Below are 16561 nucleotides of genomic sequence, written 5' to 3' on the forward strand. Positions count from 1 at the left end.
AAGTGAGGACTGTGCAGTGACCTTGGATTGGTGGCCACAGCAAGGGCCATCTAGATGGAGGAGTGGGGGTAGAGCCAGAGTACACTGGGCTGAGGTGGGGGTGGTGGGTGGGTGGTGAGGAGGTGGAGACAGTGAAGTTTGGTGAGAAAGAAAGCAAAGCTTTATGGGCGAACCAAAGTTGTCCCCCATTTGACATTTATGAATGTCAAAATCAGTTATTTAGAATGCTCCAGTCTATCTGATTTTTACTGTTTTGAAATCAATCTCAGTCCAACATGATAAGAAGTTAGAAGGGCTCTAACCCCTCTAAGGGCTGGAAGGAACTGTGGAGGTCCCCCCAGTGCTGGCCCTCCTCCACCTCTCACGGAAATCTGTCCTCATCAGGCCCACGGTGGATGATAAGTTATTATCTACCACACTCTTTAACGATATTCACTAGGGGAAAGATCAGCCTGGTTTGTTAACCTCGATTGCATTTGTAGTTAGCAAAGGCGAATCCTCAAAGCATGGAGAAGCCTGGGGTGGGGGTTTCCTCCCAAACGCTGTGTCATGGGTACTGAGGTCCTCACTGTAGCATCACAGCAGGTAGAAGGCAGCCCAGGAAGCAGGAGACCTAGTATGAAGGTCCCAGCTCTGCTGGCTGTGCAAACTGGGGTCAGCCTCTCCTCCCCCTGATACCTCACTCTCCCCTTATGTAGGATAAGGGGTTGGACCGTGGTGAGTCTAAGGGTCCTGCCAGCTCTGACATTCCAGGATTTCTCCTATTCTACAGTGATTTAAACAGTCCTTCAAGTCCAGTGCTCCAGACGGTGAAACTGAGGTCCAGAAAAGGCCCATTCTCCAGTCCCTCCCTCTCCCTTCTAATGCATCTAACTCTGTGGAGCAAGATTCTGGGCCTGAAATATGGCTTCCATGCCTCTGGTGGCTCCTGATTACTTAAGGATAAAGTCTTAAATCTTCAGCCTGGCACTGAAAACATTCCATGATCTTGTTCTATCCCATCTCATGTCCCACTGCCAGGCCTCTCTCCTCCCCATTTTGTTTCTATCCTCACTACCAAGCCCTCACCCTTGCTGGACCCCCCTCCCTAATACCTTTTCGCTGACTCTCACCTCCTTCAAGGTCCAGCTTACCTGCTCTTCGGTTTTTAGACCTCCACTTCTCAGAGGCAGGGGCTGTATCTTAGTTATTCTGTGGCTACTCCTTCCCCTAGTGCTGAGCATGCAGTAGGTGCTCAATAAAATGCTCAGAGAACATAAGGCTCCTTCACCTGCACTCTCCTTGGCATGTTGTACTAAGTCTGGCCATGCTTTAGTGATTGGGATTTTCCTCCCTTGTCCGGGACCCAGACCAGCGCCTGGCACCAGGGGTCCTCAGCATGGAACGCCAGGACTGGGCTCAGTGACCAGCTGGTCCACTCTCCTCTTTGCCACAGGAGGAACCTGCCACCACTTATAGGCTGTGTAACGTTGAGCAAGTCACTAGTCTGGTTTTGACAGACGGGGAGGCCAGCAGGGCCCACCAGGGGTGGAGGGCTGTGAGCATTATATAGGATCATACCTGGAAAGGCCTAGCACCGGCCCATCTCCTAGCAAGTGTGTGGTGACTCTTACCCGTCCCAGCGGGGCCACTCAGTCTCTCCTCCCGTGGAGGGCACAGTCTGCACAAGGCCACTTCCCAGGAAGGGGACGCAGTGAGTGAAAGTACCTGGGGCTGTCCCCAAAGGCCGGACCTGATCCTGCCCGGCCAGTGTTGACCGAAGCTCAGGGTGTGGCCCCTAGAAACCCATCGGCCAGGCTGGGCGGGGGCGGGTCCGGGGCACGTCCGTCCCTCCAGCACGCGGCCTCCTGGCTTCCCCAAGCACTAGGTTTATTTGCTTTGGGGGCCCTTCTCAAGCCAGACCTCTAACCTGGACTCAGAGACGCCTTTCCGGGTGGGGTCGTGACAGTGCGCAGACTGCACGGCTGCCATCACCGAGGCCCCCACCCCCACCCCCGCTCCGCCCTCCCAACCCCAGCCCTCCCCTCTCCCACCTCCACCTCTGCGGCGGTAAAATGCAGCACTCGCTAGGCGCCTGCGCGGCTCTGGGGCGGGGCGGTGGCCTCAGCTATTTATAGAAGGTGACGTCACCTTGAAATAGACCGTTAGGGCTGGCCCGCCCTTCCCCCCCCCCACTCGCGCAGCACCGCGCCGCCCGGCCCGGCCGCTCCCACTGCGCAGGCGTCCTCTCGTCCTCCCATCCCCCCGCGCGGCCGCCTGTCCTCCCTAGGCGGCGTCCGCGGCGCAAGCCACAGCGCGCGGGGCGAGCCAGCGAGAGGGCGAGCGGCGCTACCTGCTGCCTGCAGCCTGGGCCGGCCGGCGAGCCAGTGCGCGTGCGCGGCGGCGGCCTCCCGTGCGACCGGAGAAGACGAGCGGGCGAGCTAGCGGAGCGGGGCGCGAGGCGAGGCAGGGCTCAGCGACATGGGGGACCGCGAGCAGCTCCTTCAGCGGGCGCGGCTGGCCGAGCAGGCGGAGCGCTACGACGACATGGCCTCCGCCATGAAGGCGGTGAGCGCGCCGGGAGCCTGGGCGGCCGGCCGGGGGCCCGGCGCAGGGGAGGGGTGGGCAGCCGGGCGGCGGCCCCCTCTGGGCCAGGGGCAACCCCGCCGCCCCACTGGGCGCGGCCGCCCGCTCTCAGCCTGCTTTTCCCGCGCCCGCCGCGCGCCCCGCCATTTCCTGCGGCCGGGCCTGGGGGGTGTCCAGGGAGGGGGCGCGGCGGGGACCCCGAGGGTGGGCGGGGGTCGCGGCATCCCAGCTCGGAGCCGCGGGTGGGGGAGGGTGCTCGAGGGAGGGTGAGGGAGCCGCATTTCTCCTCCTGGACCGTTCTGCCAGGCTGGGTCACCCCTTCTCGCCTTCCTCCACACACCCCAACTTGTAATAAAGAATCACCTAGTGAGTGGCGCCCTGTCTCTCCTGGTTTCCTCTGCCACGACCTGAACTCGGTGTAATGTCGATCCGCTTTTGCTCTGATCGCCGGCATCGTTCTGGTTCCATTCTCCCGCGCCCGGGGTCCGCTTTGTGTGCGGAGACCCCCCATCCTGAAGTCCGACGAGGACGCGGGCGGGAGCGCGGCGGGCCTGGGGCCCCCTCCCAGGTTGGATGTTGCGCCCATCTGCCCGGAGACTAAAACGGGTCCTGACGCCTGGGGGAGGCGAGCCCTTGTGCCGTTGCCTTCCCGAGACCCCTGGAGACTCGTCTGCAGCTCCGTTTCCGGGGAAGGAGTCGCGGCCGGCCACACCCTGGCCAATGCGGTGGATTAGATACCACCTGCGTGTCTGAGACCTAGAGTTCCGGTGACCCTCCCACTGTCCCTGTCTCCTCACAGTAGTTCACGTTTTCTTTTAATAAACATTACTTATCTCTGCGTCAAGGTCACAGAGGGGTAGAGCCACAGCTGCGGCCGCCAACGTGCCATGTTCACCCAGTGCACAACCTCCTGAGACGTGGGAGGATCCGCCGGGGCCCCACCCTAGACCTACAGACTCAGAAACTCGCAGGGGGGGGACTCATATCTGCACTTGAACCAGCCCTCGTGGCAAGTGCTATTGGGTTTAAGTTCAAGAATTACTGCCCTGGGTTATATAGCTCATTTGCCCTTCTTAGGGCCTTGGGAGGGGATTTCCTAAAGAAAAAACTACAAATATCGAGGCTCCGTAAAATTTCAGAGTCATGTGAAAAATTCCTTTTAAAGCTTTTGATATTAATATATGAAACATGTTGTTGAGGTCCGTGTTTAGGATTATCCAGGTAAGAAGTGTTATCTTTTCCATGTCGTTCACGTCACACGTTGAACCAGGTGTTTGGAAACCACCACCACCCATTTGTTGATTCATTGGTGATGCGGAGTTGATCATGGTGTTGTGGGCCAGGTAGGAGCTTTTCATCCAGACCAGGGACGATTTAGGTTTGGGACCTGAAGTCTGTGTAATTCTGGGGGTCTTATAAGAAAAAAAAAGTAGGGTATATGAGTTTAGCAAATTTCACAGAAACAGGACTGACTGAGTGCATTTCCTTGGAAGGGGTCCTGAGCTTAATCTTCTTTGGGATAAAGCCACTTCTGTCCACACAGCAAGTGACACTTAAGTGCGCCTCTTCTCCCCAGTCACCGAGTGGAACTGGGATTGTGCGGTTGAGGCCGCTTTCTGGACATTTTAGCGAGGCCCTCGCCTATCCTGCAAGTGGCACTTTGAAGGCCGCAGTTTTAGGAGCCTTTTGGGGAATAAAGAAGGGATGGGGCTGGAAGCAAAGTGAATTGAGGCTAAGGGAAAATGACTAGAATGTAGTTCTGGAGCTATAGGAAACCCGCGGCAACTTGCAATTGGAAGTAAGGAAAGAATACAGAGGTGTAACCGAATGGAATACAGTTTGTGGAGAGAAAATAATTGGTTTTCTGGTCTTCGAAAGCAGGCTTGAAAGATGCTTTCCTGCAGCTACCTACTTGTGTACACAGATTTTCTCTGAGACATTAAGGTAGGATTTTGCAAACTAATGGACCCTTTCATGTATTGGGAATATGTAATATCTGTATCTGAGATGATTGATGGGTTGGATAGGCCATTGAAAATTCAGTGCATACTCTAATTATGTCATTTCAGAATTGTGATAAACATTCCCTCAAGGTAACTCCTATTAAAAAATAAGAACTTTTTTGGTCAGTATGCCTGTTTCCTCTATTAAATAATTTTTTTTGGTCATCTAAATTAATGGAATATATTAATTGGAAAGGACTTGGCAAGGGTCAGTGGAAAACTGTTTCTCATGTTTTACCTGTTAAGTTGATATTTGTATGTTAAATTCTTAATTTTATTGAGAAGACTCAGTCCCTATTTCATTAATATCATAGACCTAAAATATAGCTTTTGGAAAGAGTTGGAATTCTGATAACCCTCTGGGCTTGTGTGGGTTTTCTTCAGGGCAGGTAAGTAGGCTTCTCTACCGCACCTGAGTGAGGGGATGTTCTGATGCCACCACTCTGTGACCTTGAAGCTCACATCTCTTGTCTTCTGGTCCTCTAAAGTGTGTAAGTTGTAATGTTCGTGTTACTATCAAGTGGGCTTTCAGCTTTCATTCTTCTAACTTGTTTTCTGTTTCCTTTATAATTTAAATGGTAGCTAATAATATTGCCTGCCTGTAATGATTGATGTTCCATATGCTACCAGCGTCACCTGGAGGATGCTGTCAGTAAGGCTTTAAGAAATCACGCATGTTGGAAACAAAGGTGTTGGCTCACATCAGTTGAGAACTGCAGTTCCCTGCCTTTCGTCCTAATTTGAAGAGGCAAGAAATGTTTTTGAAGTGAAGTAAAGACGTTTCTTCCAGCTCTCCCCCATCTCATACCTTGTCCCTTAACTAGAAAGAAACACTGTGAAAGATTCTCGAACCCAAGTCCTTTCTAGACCAGGCTTGGAATGCCCTTACACAATTCATAACCTCTATAAAATGAGTACAGTACCATCTTATGAGAACTACGAGATAAACCCATAAAGTGGCATAAAAATACTTGTGCATAATACTAAGTGATTCTAAGGAAAGAGAGTAACTAACCAGATAGATTTCTAGTGAATATTCATGGACAGACATAATTCAGTCATGTCACTTATTGCCCTTGGTCATCTTTTATATTAAAACATAGGGGCAATCATGAAGTTTTAAAATGTCAAAATTGTTTGGGATGGCATGGTGTGTTTTAACATTGATTACAAAGTTGACAAAGGACGGGGAGAAATATGTCTGAAGGACTTGAAGAATATCTGTAGCAATCTTAAGTGCAGGCAACAAAGCTGCAGCTTAAGGAAATGGGTCGGAGGGGAAGAGGTCCAACCAGTGGCCAGAGGCTGTTATTCCAACAGCTGTGAGATCCTGGGAAGTGGGGAAGTGAGCAGGTGGTATGTAAAAGGAGAGCACAGCTGAGTGGCCCAGGGTGAGACCTAACCCGTGTTGCAGTTATTGAAACTAGGGATGATTTTGAGGTGTACCAGAATTGTGGTTAGTGTGACATCTTAAAGCCACATTGGTAGGACCGTTTGAAATCTATGTAAAATAGCAAGTCGTGTTTCCCATGTAAGTATCGCTTTGTCACGTATTGACTGAGGAAGGAAGAAGTCTCTGCATTATTCTTGCAATATCCTCAGTTAAAAGACACTTCAGTTGGTGAACAGTTCACATAGCTTTGCTGCACTGACGTGGGAGTTGTCCCCATCTGGATTTGGGGTTGCTGCATTATCCCCGGAAGAGCTCCCACAGTCAAGCACCTCACTACTCCCTTAAGGAAACCAAAAATGTATTTTCTCATCATTGTCTGGAATTTAATATTAGTGGTAGACTGCAGTGTCACACTTTTCCAGAAAAACGGTTTGGGAGGGGATACCCCAGATGTGTTTTCCATGTTACAATTCATCAAGTTTATGAAATTTATCATTTTACCTATTAGGCAGTTAGTAAATGGTAGCTTTTATTCCATGTGTACATTTTCATTTAATCTTGCGAACAACTCTGGATGGATCCTGTTATTAACTCCATTTTACAAATGAGATTTGAAGAGATTAATTTTCTCAAGGTTGAGTTGTAAAGGGAAGATTTGAACTCTCAAATTTAGAGCTATCACTTTAACCACTGTGACAATGCCCCATGAGGCTAAGGAATCATATTTCTTTCTAGTGTACTTTCTGGTCTATTAGCCATTGTCATCATTGGTGACTAAGTTCCAAGCCATTAACATAAGTGGGCTTACTGAACAAATAATTCCCTCTATTAGATGTAAGTCATTTTTGCCAAGTTTGATTAAAAACAGAATCTACCACTTACGGTTCTTAGCTGCAGCAGGGGAGCATGAAAGGCAGACTCATCTGGATTGTGCTCTTCTCTTGAAGACCAGTTTTTTTGCTTAAGAAGCAAAGTATTAATTGAATTTGAGTTCTTGCTATGAATTGAGAAGTGCAAGACTATGTTACATTATAGTTGTGGTGTTTTAGGAAATTGTTTTTCCATATTGCTTTTAGTATATTTTGTAAGCCTAGAGGCCCCCAAATTTCAGTGTCTAGGTTGTTGGTGAGATGCTCCCAGGTGTCCAGGTTGAGGCTGCCCCTCCCACTCCTCGCCGCAGTGGCATCCCCTCCTTGGTGGTGGGTGTTGGCACTTCCCTGTGATGGGAACTGGCACAGCTTCTGAAGCCTTCGATCCTGGTGCCTCAGGGGCAGTAGGGTAGAGTGACGCTGTTCAGATGGGGTTATATATAATGCCTGCCAAGACCTGTGAAAATGTTTACTTATGTTCAGAGCAAGACAAAGGTGGTCTCTTAACGATACAAAGCGAGCTATTTTGACTAATGTTAAGCTTAGAGTGAATATTCATAACCTGAACTCACCTGCTCTGAGCTTGAAGCTGGCCCCTCTCCCAGCCTTGCAGAACTGCAGTCTCGCCCTGGTTTAGACAGAGGGCAGTCTTTCCAGGCTTGGGCAAGTGGTGACCAATGGCAGGTGCTTTGCCAGCTGGGGTACAGGCAGAATCCTCACTTTCGGGGCATTAACTTGGGAAACAGTCAGCCAAAAAAGCTTTCATCCCTCAAGCTCACTTTTCTTTTTTTTTTTTTTTTAATATATACAGGGTTCTGCCAAAGAAGCTTAAAGATTTTATGATGTGGTTATGTTTACATAATTATTCATGAGGATTGTTTTTTTCTGTTATAAGCTCTTATATCAAAAGCAAGCTTGCTGGTAGCATGTGGGTGTGGGTAGCTATAAAGTTCGGGGTGGTGGCTGTGCTGTGTGTGTGTAGCTGTGAAGGATGAGAGCGCTGTTCAGGAGGAGTCGCATCAACCCCAACTTGAGCAGTGTGGCTTGGCAGCTCAGGGGTGATGTTTTTTTGTTTGCTCAGTGTTCCTTCTGAGGTTGGATGTTTCCCAGATTGAGAACTTTAAATTTTCCCAAATAGTCCGTGGGCTGTTTTTGGCAGTGGGTCTATTTTTACTCACAAACACATAGTTTATTGCCTTGTGAGTTAGTGGGAGGAGGCCCTTAGGGATTTTTGAGTAAGCCAGTGGTGTCATAGGAAGATAAATGAATTCGTAGTCGACCAGGTTGTTCGTGACTTTCAGAAATGCTGTGTAGTCCAGAGCAGAGAAAATGGGTGAAAGGAGTTGGTGCAGCCAGAGGCTGCGTGGTGAGGATGTACATGAGCAGAATGGCTGGCAGGGAGTCCAGTCCTCAAAGGAGATGAGAGGAGAGCCTTCCTGAATGGGAAGGGTCCATCAATTTAAGGTTTTCAGGAAGCCTGTAAGTAGGATTACCTGGGGTGGGGAGGTGGACAGGAGAACAAGACAGCAGAGTGGCTGCAAGCAGAGGTGGTGGAACCCCTTGCAGCTGATACAGCCACGTGAAGATATGATGTCTGGGGTGGCCGCACTGGGCGCACCTGGTGTGCGACGGAAACGAGAGTGTTGAAACTGGAGTTGGAGTAGAAAGAAGGTTGAGAACCTTTGTCTGGGTCTCTTCTATCTCGAGAAATCCGTGTTTAGTCTTTGTTCCTTATTAGAAACCAGTTGGAAACTTGTGATTATTGAGATGCAGTAAATCATCTCCGTAGACTCCGCAGATGGCCATCCCGCTGGTTTAGTCTTAGGGTGGTTGGGACCCGTTCCTGCTTTCCTTTCCCTACACCATTTGCTTCCCAGTGTCTGCGCCTCTTAGTGGGTGACGAGACTTCTCTTGAAGTCTCCTGGCTCCCGTACTTTGGAATTTGAAGTGTTGGGAACTCGTGCTAACTAACATTAGCGAAGGTTATTTGCAGTAAGTATCACCAGCCAAGACTGGCTGTAAATCTTGTTTTAATAGACCATCTGATTTTACTTCAGTCCGTAATTTTCCAATCTGGGGAAAACTCCCAATTTTCTTTAGTTATCTGATCAAGTAATAAAACTGTCTTCCTCCCATAAGTTTCCTTTTGTTAACCGAGCTGTAATCCAGGAGTATTAAAACACACTATATTTAAACGTATCCAGTTATTTCCTAGTTAGGCCCTGGCTGGGGTTCTGAGAACAATGCTTGTGTAGCCGTTAGTCACACTCAGCTGATGCCGATAGTGATTCATTCAGACTGGCAGGCCACCAGGTGATCGTTACATAAACACTGACACTCCTAGTCAGTGATTTTTCTTGTGAAGGTGTCATAAATATTGTCCAGTAGCCTTTTTTGGCATTTTATTCCTGATGGAGCAGGGATCCTCGGATTCCTGGAACCTACAGATACACCCACATTTATGTTGATATTCAATAGTATTGACCTCAGGCCTTACCACACCTGTTATAGTTGCTCAGGAAAAATGGAATCCTAGGATTTCAGAGCTGAAGAAGTCCTTGGAGACTGTTTGGGCTAGTCCCCCTTATTTGACTTTTGATGCCCAGAAAAGCTGTGTTCTGTTGAATGTCACACAGCTAGCTCAGGCTAAACTGTAGATGTCTTAAGATTTTTTGTTTTTTTTGCGGTATGCGGGCCTCTCACTGTTGTGGCTTCTCCCGTTGCGGAGCACAGGCTGTGGATGCGCAGGCTCAGCGGCCATGGCTCATGGGCCCAGCCGCTCCGCGGCATGTGGGATCTTCCCGGACCGGGGCACGAACCCGTGTCCCCTGCATCGGCAGGTGGACTCTCAACCACTGCGCCACCAGGGAAGCCCTTAAGATTTTTTTTGAGTAATGATACCACCCCTTGTGCGAACACTGTGTGATATATAAATATTTCAGATATGCACTCAATTTTAATGATGTGCTCTGGGGACATACTATGAGGTGTCTTTGCAGTAGTCCAACAAAAGCAGCTTTACTGGTCGCAGGATGAAGTATATAGTGGCTCCTTATGGATGTCATTTGCATTTTAACATCAAGTGGCCTTAGTTGGATTTACTTATTGGAAGATCTGAGGAGCTTTTCAAATTCTTTTCTTGCCTCATGTTTTGTTTTACTGAATATTGGCCTAGAAAAGTGTCATGCTAAAGGATTCAAGCATTCTGAGATTTGTCTTAGTATTTGAGATGGAATTTTGATTTATAAGGGTTGCTTCCTTAAAAGGCCAAATTATCAGAAAAATATCTACAATGTCTCTTTATACTTTTAGTAAGCAAGTGTGTTTAAAGGCACTCCCTGAAGGAGAAAACTAGTGGGGTTACAGGTCTTGAGGGGAGCATGGATTGTGGATTAGTAGAGAGGAGGGGATTGCCCCAGACCAGCGTGGAGACCATTCCTGTCTTTGTGGGGAGGAATGAGGAGCCGGGCTTGCAGGCAGCCCTCCTGGGGAATGTCAGGGGCGGCTTGTAGCTGAAGACCACGCTGAAGGAGGAAGTGGGTTGGGTTGATTGACTAGGCAAAGAGGGAGAGGCCATCCCTGGCTAATGATTTGCAGCAGAAGAGTAGGGGTTCTGGGGACAGGGAAATGGGGAAGTTAGAAGAGGGAGCTGGTATTTTTATTTTGTCTGGGATTTGTTGAGGAGGGAGGTGGTGGTAGACAGTTGCGTGTTTCACTTTTAAGAACTTGGCACAAGTTTTCTAATTTTACACGTTTAATGATTACATTTGTTGCTTATGTTCTTGAACTACTAATTTTTCAAATAGACCTATCATCCTTTTTAATTCATTTTTTTTAAACTTCTGATTCTCTGCTGCTCAGTCTTCTTAATCCATGGTAAGCGTGTCTGTTTTATTATGTTGTTAATAAGTTTCTCCATCAGACTTGGCTTTTCCCTTCCATTGGAGCAAGTTCTGTCCTTATAGTTTGATTTAAGTAATGCCTTTTTGTTGAGTTTTGTGGTTTTCTAAGTGCTCTTCTTTTTTCTTTTTCTGTTTTTAAAATTAAAGACCTTTCCCAGTAGGTAACATAGTTGAGGAATCCCCCCATTTTATAGAAGATACAGGCCAATTTAGTGTGTTAGTGGCTTTGCTGGGGCCCAGAGTTTTCTGATTCTAAATCTGTATTAATTTCCTAGGACCACCAAACAAAGCCACCACAAACTGGATGGCTTACAACAAGAGAAATGTATTTTATCACAGTTTGGAAGGCTAGAGTCTGAGATCGAGGTGTTGGCAGGGCTGTGCTCCCTCTGAAGGCTCTAGGGGAAAATCCTCCCTTGCCCCTCCTCGTTTCTGGTAGCTCCTGGTAATCCTTGTAATCCTTGGCCTTTGTAGACACATCACTCCAGTCTCTGCCTCCATCATCACATGGCAATGGCTTTCGTCTTCAGATCTCCCTTTTTCTTATAAGGACACCAGTCATTGGATATAGGATCCACCTTATGCAGTATGACCTCATCTTGACTTGATGACACCTGCAATGATCCTGTTTCCAGATAAGGTCACGTTGATGGGTACCAGGGGTTATGACTTCAACATGACTTTTTGGTGGCACAGCTCAGCACAGCAAAGTCCAGTGTTCCTTCTACTGATGACACAGCTGGCTTGCTTGCAGTTGGCATCATGAAGAATTTGAAATTTAACGTTTCCACTTAAAATAATTGGTGCTTCCATCCTTGATGGGCAGTCAGGGTTTCCTGTCAGGTAGGTCAGAGTAAAGCTTGCTGCTGAGTAGTTATGCCTCCTTTCAGCAGAGGCTGGGGACACCTTATTGTCACTAATGCATCTGTTTTGGGTTGGAGGAGGGCTGGGTTTACCAGTGGGTTCCACGTGTAACCAGGGTGAAACTCTGGCCACTAGATCTGTGTGGTGTTTGAGCTCATCTGGGAAACTCTTCTTTGTTAATAAGTGTTTGAGGGAGGTGTGATTGGTTCTTTCTAGAATAGAAAGCTGGAAGTGGACTTCCAGTCTGTGATAACCTTTGGATATTTGACAAAGGAATTGTATGATTTTACTGTGAGAATATCTTACGCAGAATAGCTGAGCCTCAGGGCTTTTCCCCACCACCTCCTTGTGCACCAGCACCTCACAACCTTCCATCAACATCTTTATCCCCACACCTCCGCCAAGGTGAAGGCGGCATCTTAGAAGGCCTAAATTATCATGACTTTTTCAGAGTCCTTATCACTAATATTTTGAGTTAATATCTATCTCTTCTGTTAGACTGCAGTCTCCCTTCAGATAGGATCCTTGTCCAGTTGGTTTTTCTTGAGTGGCTTGTCCGTAATCCTGTTTTTGAGGAGGGTTGTTGACTGGGTTGAAGGGAAGATCTCTCTCCAGGGTTTTCAGACTCGGGTCTCAGTGTTTATCTTTTGGGGATGTTGCAGGTGACCGAGCTCAACGAACCTCTCTCCAATGAAGACCGAAACCTCCTCTCTGTGGCCTACAAGAATGTGGTCGGTGCCCGGCGGTCTTCCTGGAGGGTCATCAGCAGCATCGAGCAGAAAACCACGGCTGACGGGAATGAGAAGAAGCTGGAGAAGGTTAAGGCTTACCGGGAGAAGATCGAGAAGGAGCTGGAAACAGTGTGCAATGACGTGCTGGCCCTGCTGGACAAGTTCCTCATCAAGAACTGCAATGACTTCCAGTATGAGAGCAAGGTCTTCTACCTGAAGATGAAGGGCGACTACTACCGCTACCTGGCAGAGGTGGCTTCTGGCGAGAAGAAAAACAGTGTGGTCGAAGCTTCAGAGGCAGCCTACAAGGAAGCCTTCGAAATCAGCAAGGAGCACATGCAGCCAACACACCCCATCCGGCTGGGCCTGGCCCTCAACTTCTCCGTGTTCTACTACGAGATCCAGAATGCGCCCGAGCAGGCCTGCCTCTTAGCCAAACAAGCCTTTGATGACGCCATAGCCGAGCTGGACACACTAAACGAGGATTCCTATAAGGACTCCACGCTCATCATGCAGCTGCTGCGAGACAACCTCACCCTCTGGACGAGCGACCAGCAGGACGAGGAAGCCGGAGAAGGCAACTGAGCGCCTCGGCCCACCCCCGCCCCGACCCCATCACCACCGGTCCTTCCTCACCACAGTCACTAAGTATCTAGTGCTAAACCTATCTGTATGGCAGCACAGCTACTCAGATCTGCTCTCTGCCCCCGGGAAGCAGTTCCAGATAAATTTATGGGCATTGCTGGACTGATGGTTGCTTTGAGCCCACAGGAGCTCCCTTTCTGAATTGTGCAGACAGGTGCATTCTGAAGGAGGCATTTTCCTATGCCTGCTGATCTAGGTGAAGTGCAGGCGAAAAGCCTCGGGGAAGTTAGGAGAATTACCACACAGGCTACAGTTGGTATTTAAATGGTCCACTTAAAACCAGCTGCTAGTGTTTTGTTAAAGCAGTACATCTGTGCATGCAAAAGTGAATTCACCCCTCCCACCTCTTTCTTAGCTAATGGAAAACTGTTAAGGGAAGCTGATATGAGAGACCACTTGCTCCTTTCCATCAGCTTAATAATAAACTTTAACGTGAGGTTTCAGTAGCGCCTTGTTTGCCTCTTTAAATTATGATGTGCACAAACCTTCTTTTCAATGCAATGCATCTAAAGTTTTGATACCTGTAACTTTTTTTTTTTTTGGTTGCGACTGTTTAAGAATCATGGATTTATTTTTTTGTAACTATTTGGCTATTGTCCTTGTGTATCCTGACAGCGCCATGTGTGTCAGCCCATGTCGATCAAGATGGGTAATTATGAAATGCCAGACTTCTAAATTAAATGTTTTGGAATTCAGTGGGTAAATAAATGCTGCTTTGGGGATATCATCTCTGTGTGTATGGTCTTTGTTTTTCCTGCTCTCAAGGAGCCCTATCACGGCTCACCGCTTGGAATCCTGGTTTGATCTCTCAAACCCTGAAGCATTTCTGGAATAGCGAGTCTTGGTGCCCCCTGATTCCATCACACATTTTGCAGTGTACACAAAAGACTCATGAATTTTAAATAGTTTTGTGTGAACCCAGCTAACAGCCTCTCTGATCCCCTCTTCCTGTTGCTGGTGCCTGTACGGGAGGGGCCGAGCAGACCCCAATGCCGTGTTCCATGGCACAGCCCCTCTGGAAGGGGTGTGTGTCTGACTTTGAGGGTGTAGCTCCACTCGGCCTACTGGAACATTGGTTGCTAGGTATCACCCAAAGTCGGTACATGTTCTCAGTTTTTCTTAATATTCTTTTGCACTAGATGGAATAAAATGTTAATTAGGGATCCCTGAAATAAACTTTAGTGATCATTATTAAGAAAGCTTTGAGTATTCTTTAAAAAATAAGACAGCAGACCTCCCTCTGAGTTTAAGAAAGAGAATGGCCTGGCCTCTAGTGCACTTTCCCCATCTGCCTGCACCTCAGGCCGCTCCTGAGGCCCTGCATCACCAAGTGGACTCTTCCTTCCCCGGGTGATGTGGACTCCAGCCACTCACGATTTCTGTCCCCTCCAGCGTGGTGCTCAGGACCGGACATGCTTGTCGAGTGGATTGGTTCAGGTACACAAAGGCCCTAAACACCTTATTCTTGACTGAAGCTTGACACTAGACTGGTGGAGGTGGCCACGCCCAGCCTCTGTCCTTGAACCTACACTGTGGTGGAGGGTGGACATTTAACCTATTTTCTCATCCTGAAGTAGAGGGATGACCCACATCCTAATAAGTAGTCCTTAGGAAGCCTATTTCAAGTTGACCTAATTGCCAGGAAAAATCCTTACGGGTTTTGCTTCAATTAGCAGGTCAGGTATTTTAAGGCCATGAGCTTTATGTGCCTAAGGCATTTGGCTTTGATAAAAATTCGTAGACGTTGAAACTTCGTCCATTTGGAGTGCACTTCACAGAAAGGGCTTTAGAAAAAGCACTTAACGTTTTCATTTCACAACCATCTTGTGGAAAGTTTTGTTCCCACCTTACAGAGGAGGAAACTGAGGTGCAGAGGTGGTGGACCTCTGGAATCAGCTGGTGCCACAGGACGGCCTCTGCCCACGACCTTTAAATTCAGAGTCCTAACTGCCCTCTGGTAGGCTCCAGGCAGCCGACAACCTTTGAGGCTCAGGCCCCTCGTTTTTTAAGAGTAGGATTTGGAATATAAGATTTAATTCAACCCAAAGTACCATGTGCAAGGCATCCTCTTGGGTCTTGGAATGGGGTGTGGGGAAGTATGGGCACACAATTCCAGTCAGCCCTACAAGTGGTAAATGGGGTTCTTTGAGAGGACTTGAAATTACACGTGGCGTAAAGCTGAAGCCTTCCTTCCCTATTGTGTGATCTCAAAGGCTTCCTTCCAGTTCTGCACACTCTGATGTTTTAAAACTTGTCAGTATCAAAGTAAAAAGACAAAAAAAGCTTGTCAAGATAAATTTATGAAATGAGATGGGGTCATCTCAGTGTTACTGCAAGGGAAACAAGACCAGAGAAATGAATGGCTTTCCCAGAGTCTCACTGCAAAGTTAGTGACAGAACCTAAACTAGCACTCAGGTCCCCTAAATCCTTGTTTATGGTTCTTTTCACCAGGCCACAGTCTTGGGGTTGAGAAGAAAAAATGGATGTGACACACATCCTATTATGGGGACACTTTGAGTGCTTTTAATATTTTCACTTAGAGTTGAATGAATTATACTTGGAAAGGAAATTTAAATATATTGATGCTAACTAATGCTCAGATTTTCAATTACTCCTCAAACCCTGCTCAAAGGTCCATTTGTTTGAGTTGGAGGAAAGGGTAGGATTCTTGATAATGGAGCTATTGTCGGATAAATACTTGGCCATCTTAAGTCACTTGGGATTGGGAAGCTCAGGATGCCTCTTGGTTCTGTAAAATAGGCTATGTTCAGCAGTCAGGACGTGCCATTCAGAGGCTGAGGGGGTCCTCAGTTCTCAGGAGACCTCCAAACTATGGGGCAGGCACAGGCACTGAGTCACAGCTGAGTGGGACTGAACAGATCATCTGTTACAAAGAACAGCCGTTGGGCTGATGGAAACAACCATTTCAAACACCTTGTGTGTTCTGGGCACCTTAAGTGCATGGTCTCTGAGTCTTTACAGCAACCCTGGACGGTAGGAATGATACAAGGGCCTCGCGGCTTTCAGGATCTTAGTTCCCCGATCAGGGATCAAACCCATGCCCCCTGCAATGGAAGCACAGAGTCGTAACTACTGGACTGCCAGGGAAGTCCCAGAATGATACTATTTTTAACAGATGAAGAGATGAGGTATCAGTTGGTATACGTAGCTGGTAAGAGGTAACACTGAGATAAAACCGGGTCAGTCCTACCTCAAGGCTTTTCCCACCACACCATGGGTTTTTTGATCCCCACCTGGAGAAAAGGAGTTCTAGAAAAGTCATAACAATAGCTAACCCCTCTGCCTCTCTAGTCTCTGTCTTTTCTTCTCCAGCCTCTGTGACATCCTACCCAAATCAAATCCTTCCTTCAGGGCCTAATGAAATGGCGTCTCTTATGAAACCTCTGATTTGGTTGAGGCTTCCCTGCCGGGCGGTTGTGAGTCAGACTTGACTGATTATTCCTAGTCACCGGGCACCTCTCCCCTCCACCTCCCCTGGACCGTGGGCCCCTGTGTTGCCAAGCAAAGGAAGGGCTCCAAAAGGCTGGGGAGCTAAAGACGAAGGAATCCACTGTCAAGTTCATCTTC

At 48.1% G+C, this 16561-nt stretch overlaps 1 protein-coding gene across 1 annotated transcript; it reads left to right on the forward strand.

Moving 5' to 3' along the window:
- Window positions 1–2293: 2293 nt before the first annotated feature.
- YWHAH (tyrosine 3-monooxygenase/tryptophan 5-monooxygenase activation protein eta) lies at window positions 2294–13699 on the forward strand. Its single transcript, XM_082667860.1, has 2 exons — window positions 2294–2547; window positions 12259–13699. The coding sequence occupies exons 1-2, from the start codon at window positions 2461–2463 to the stop codon at window positions 12910–12912; spliced, it is 741 nt and encodes a 246-aa protein (XP_082523986.1). The 5' UTR covers window positions 2294–2460; the 3' UTR covers window positions 12913–13699.
- Window positions 13700–16561: the final 2862 nt, after the last annotated feature.

The sequence above is a fragment of the Grampus griseus genome (assembly GCF_964374135.1).
Source record: "Grampus griseus genome assembly, chromosome: 12".
Classification (NCBI taxonomy): Eukaryota; Metazoa; Chordata; class Mammalia; order Artiodactyla; family Delphinidae; genus Grampus; species Grampus griseus.

Coding starts and splice junctions, on each gene's coding strand:
- YWHAH (XM_082667860.1), top strand. CDS start 2,461: ATGGGGGACCGCGAGCAGCTCCTTCAGCGGGCGCGGCTGGCCGAGCAG. Junction 2,548..12,258: donor TGGCCTCCGCCATGAAGGCG/GTGAGCGCGCCG, acceptor GGGATGTTGCAG/GTGACCGAGCTCAACGAACC.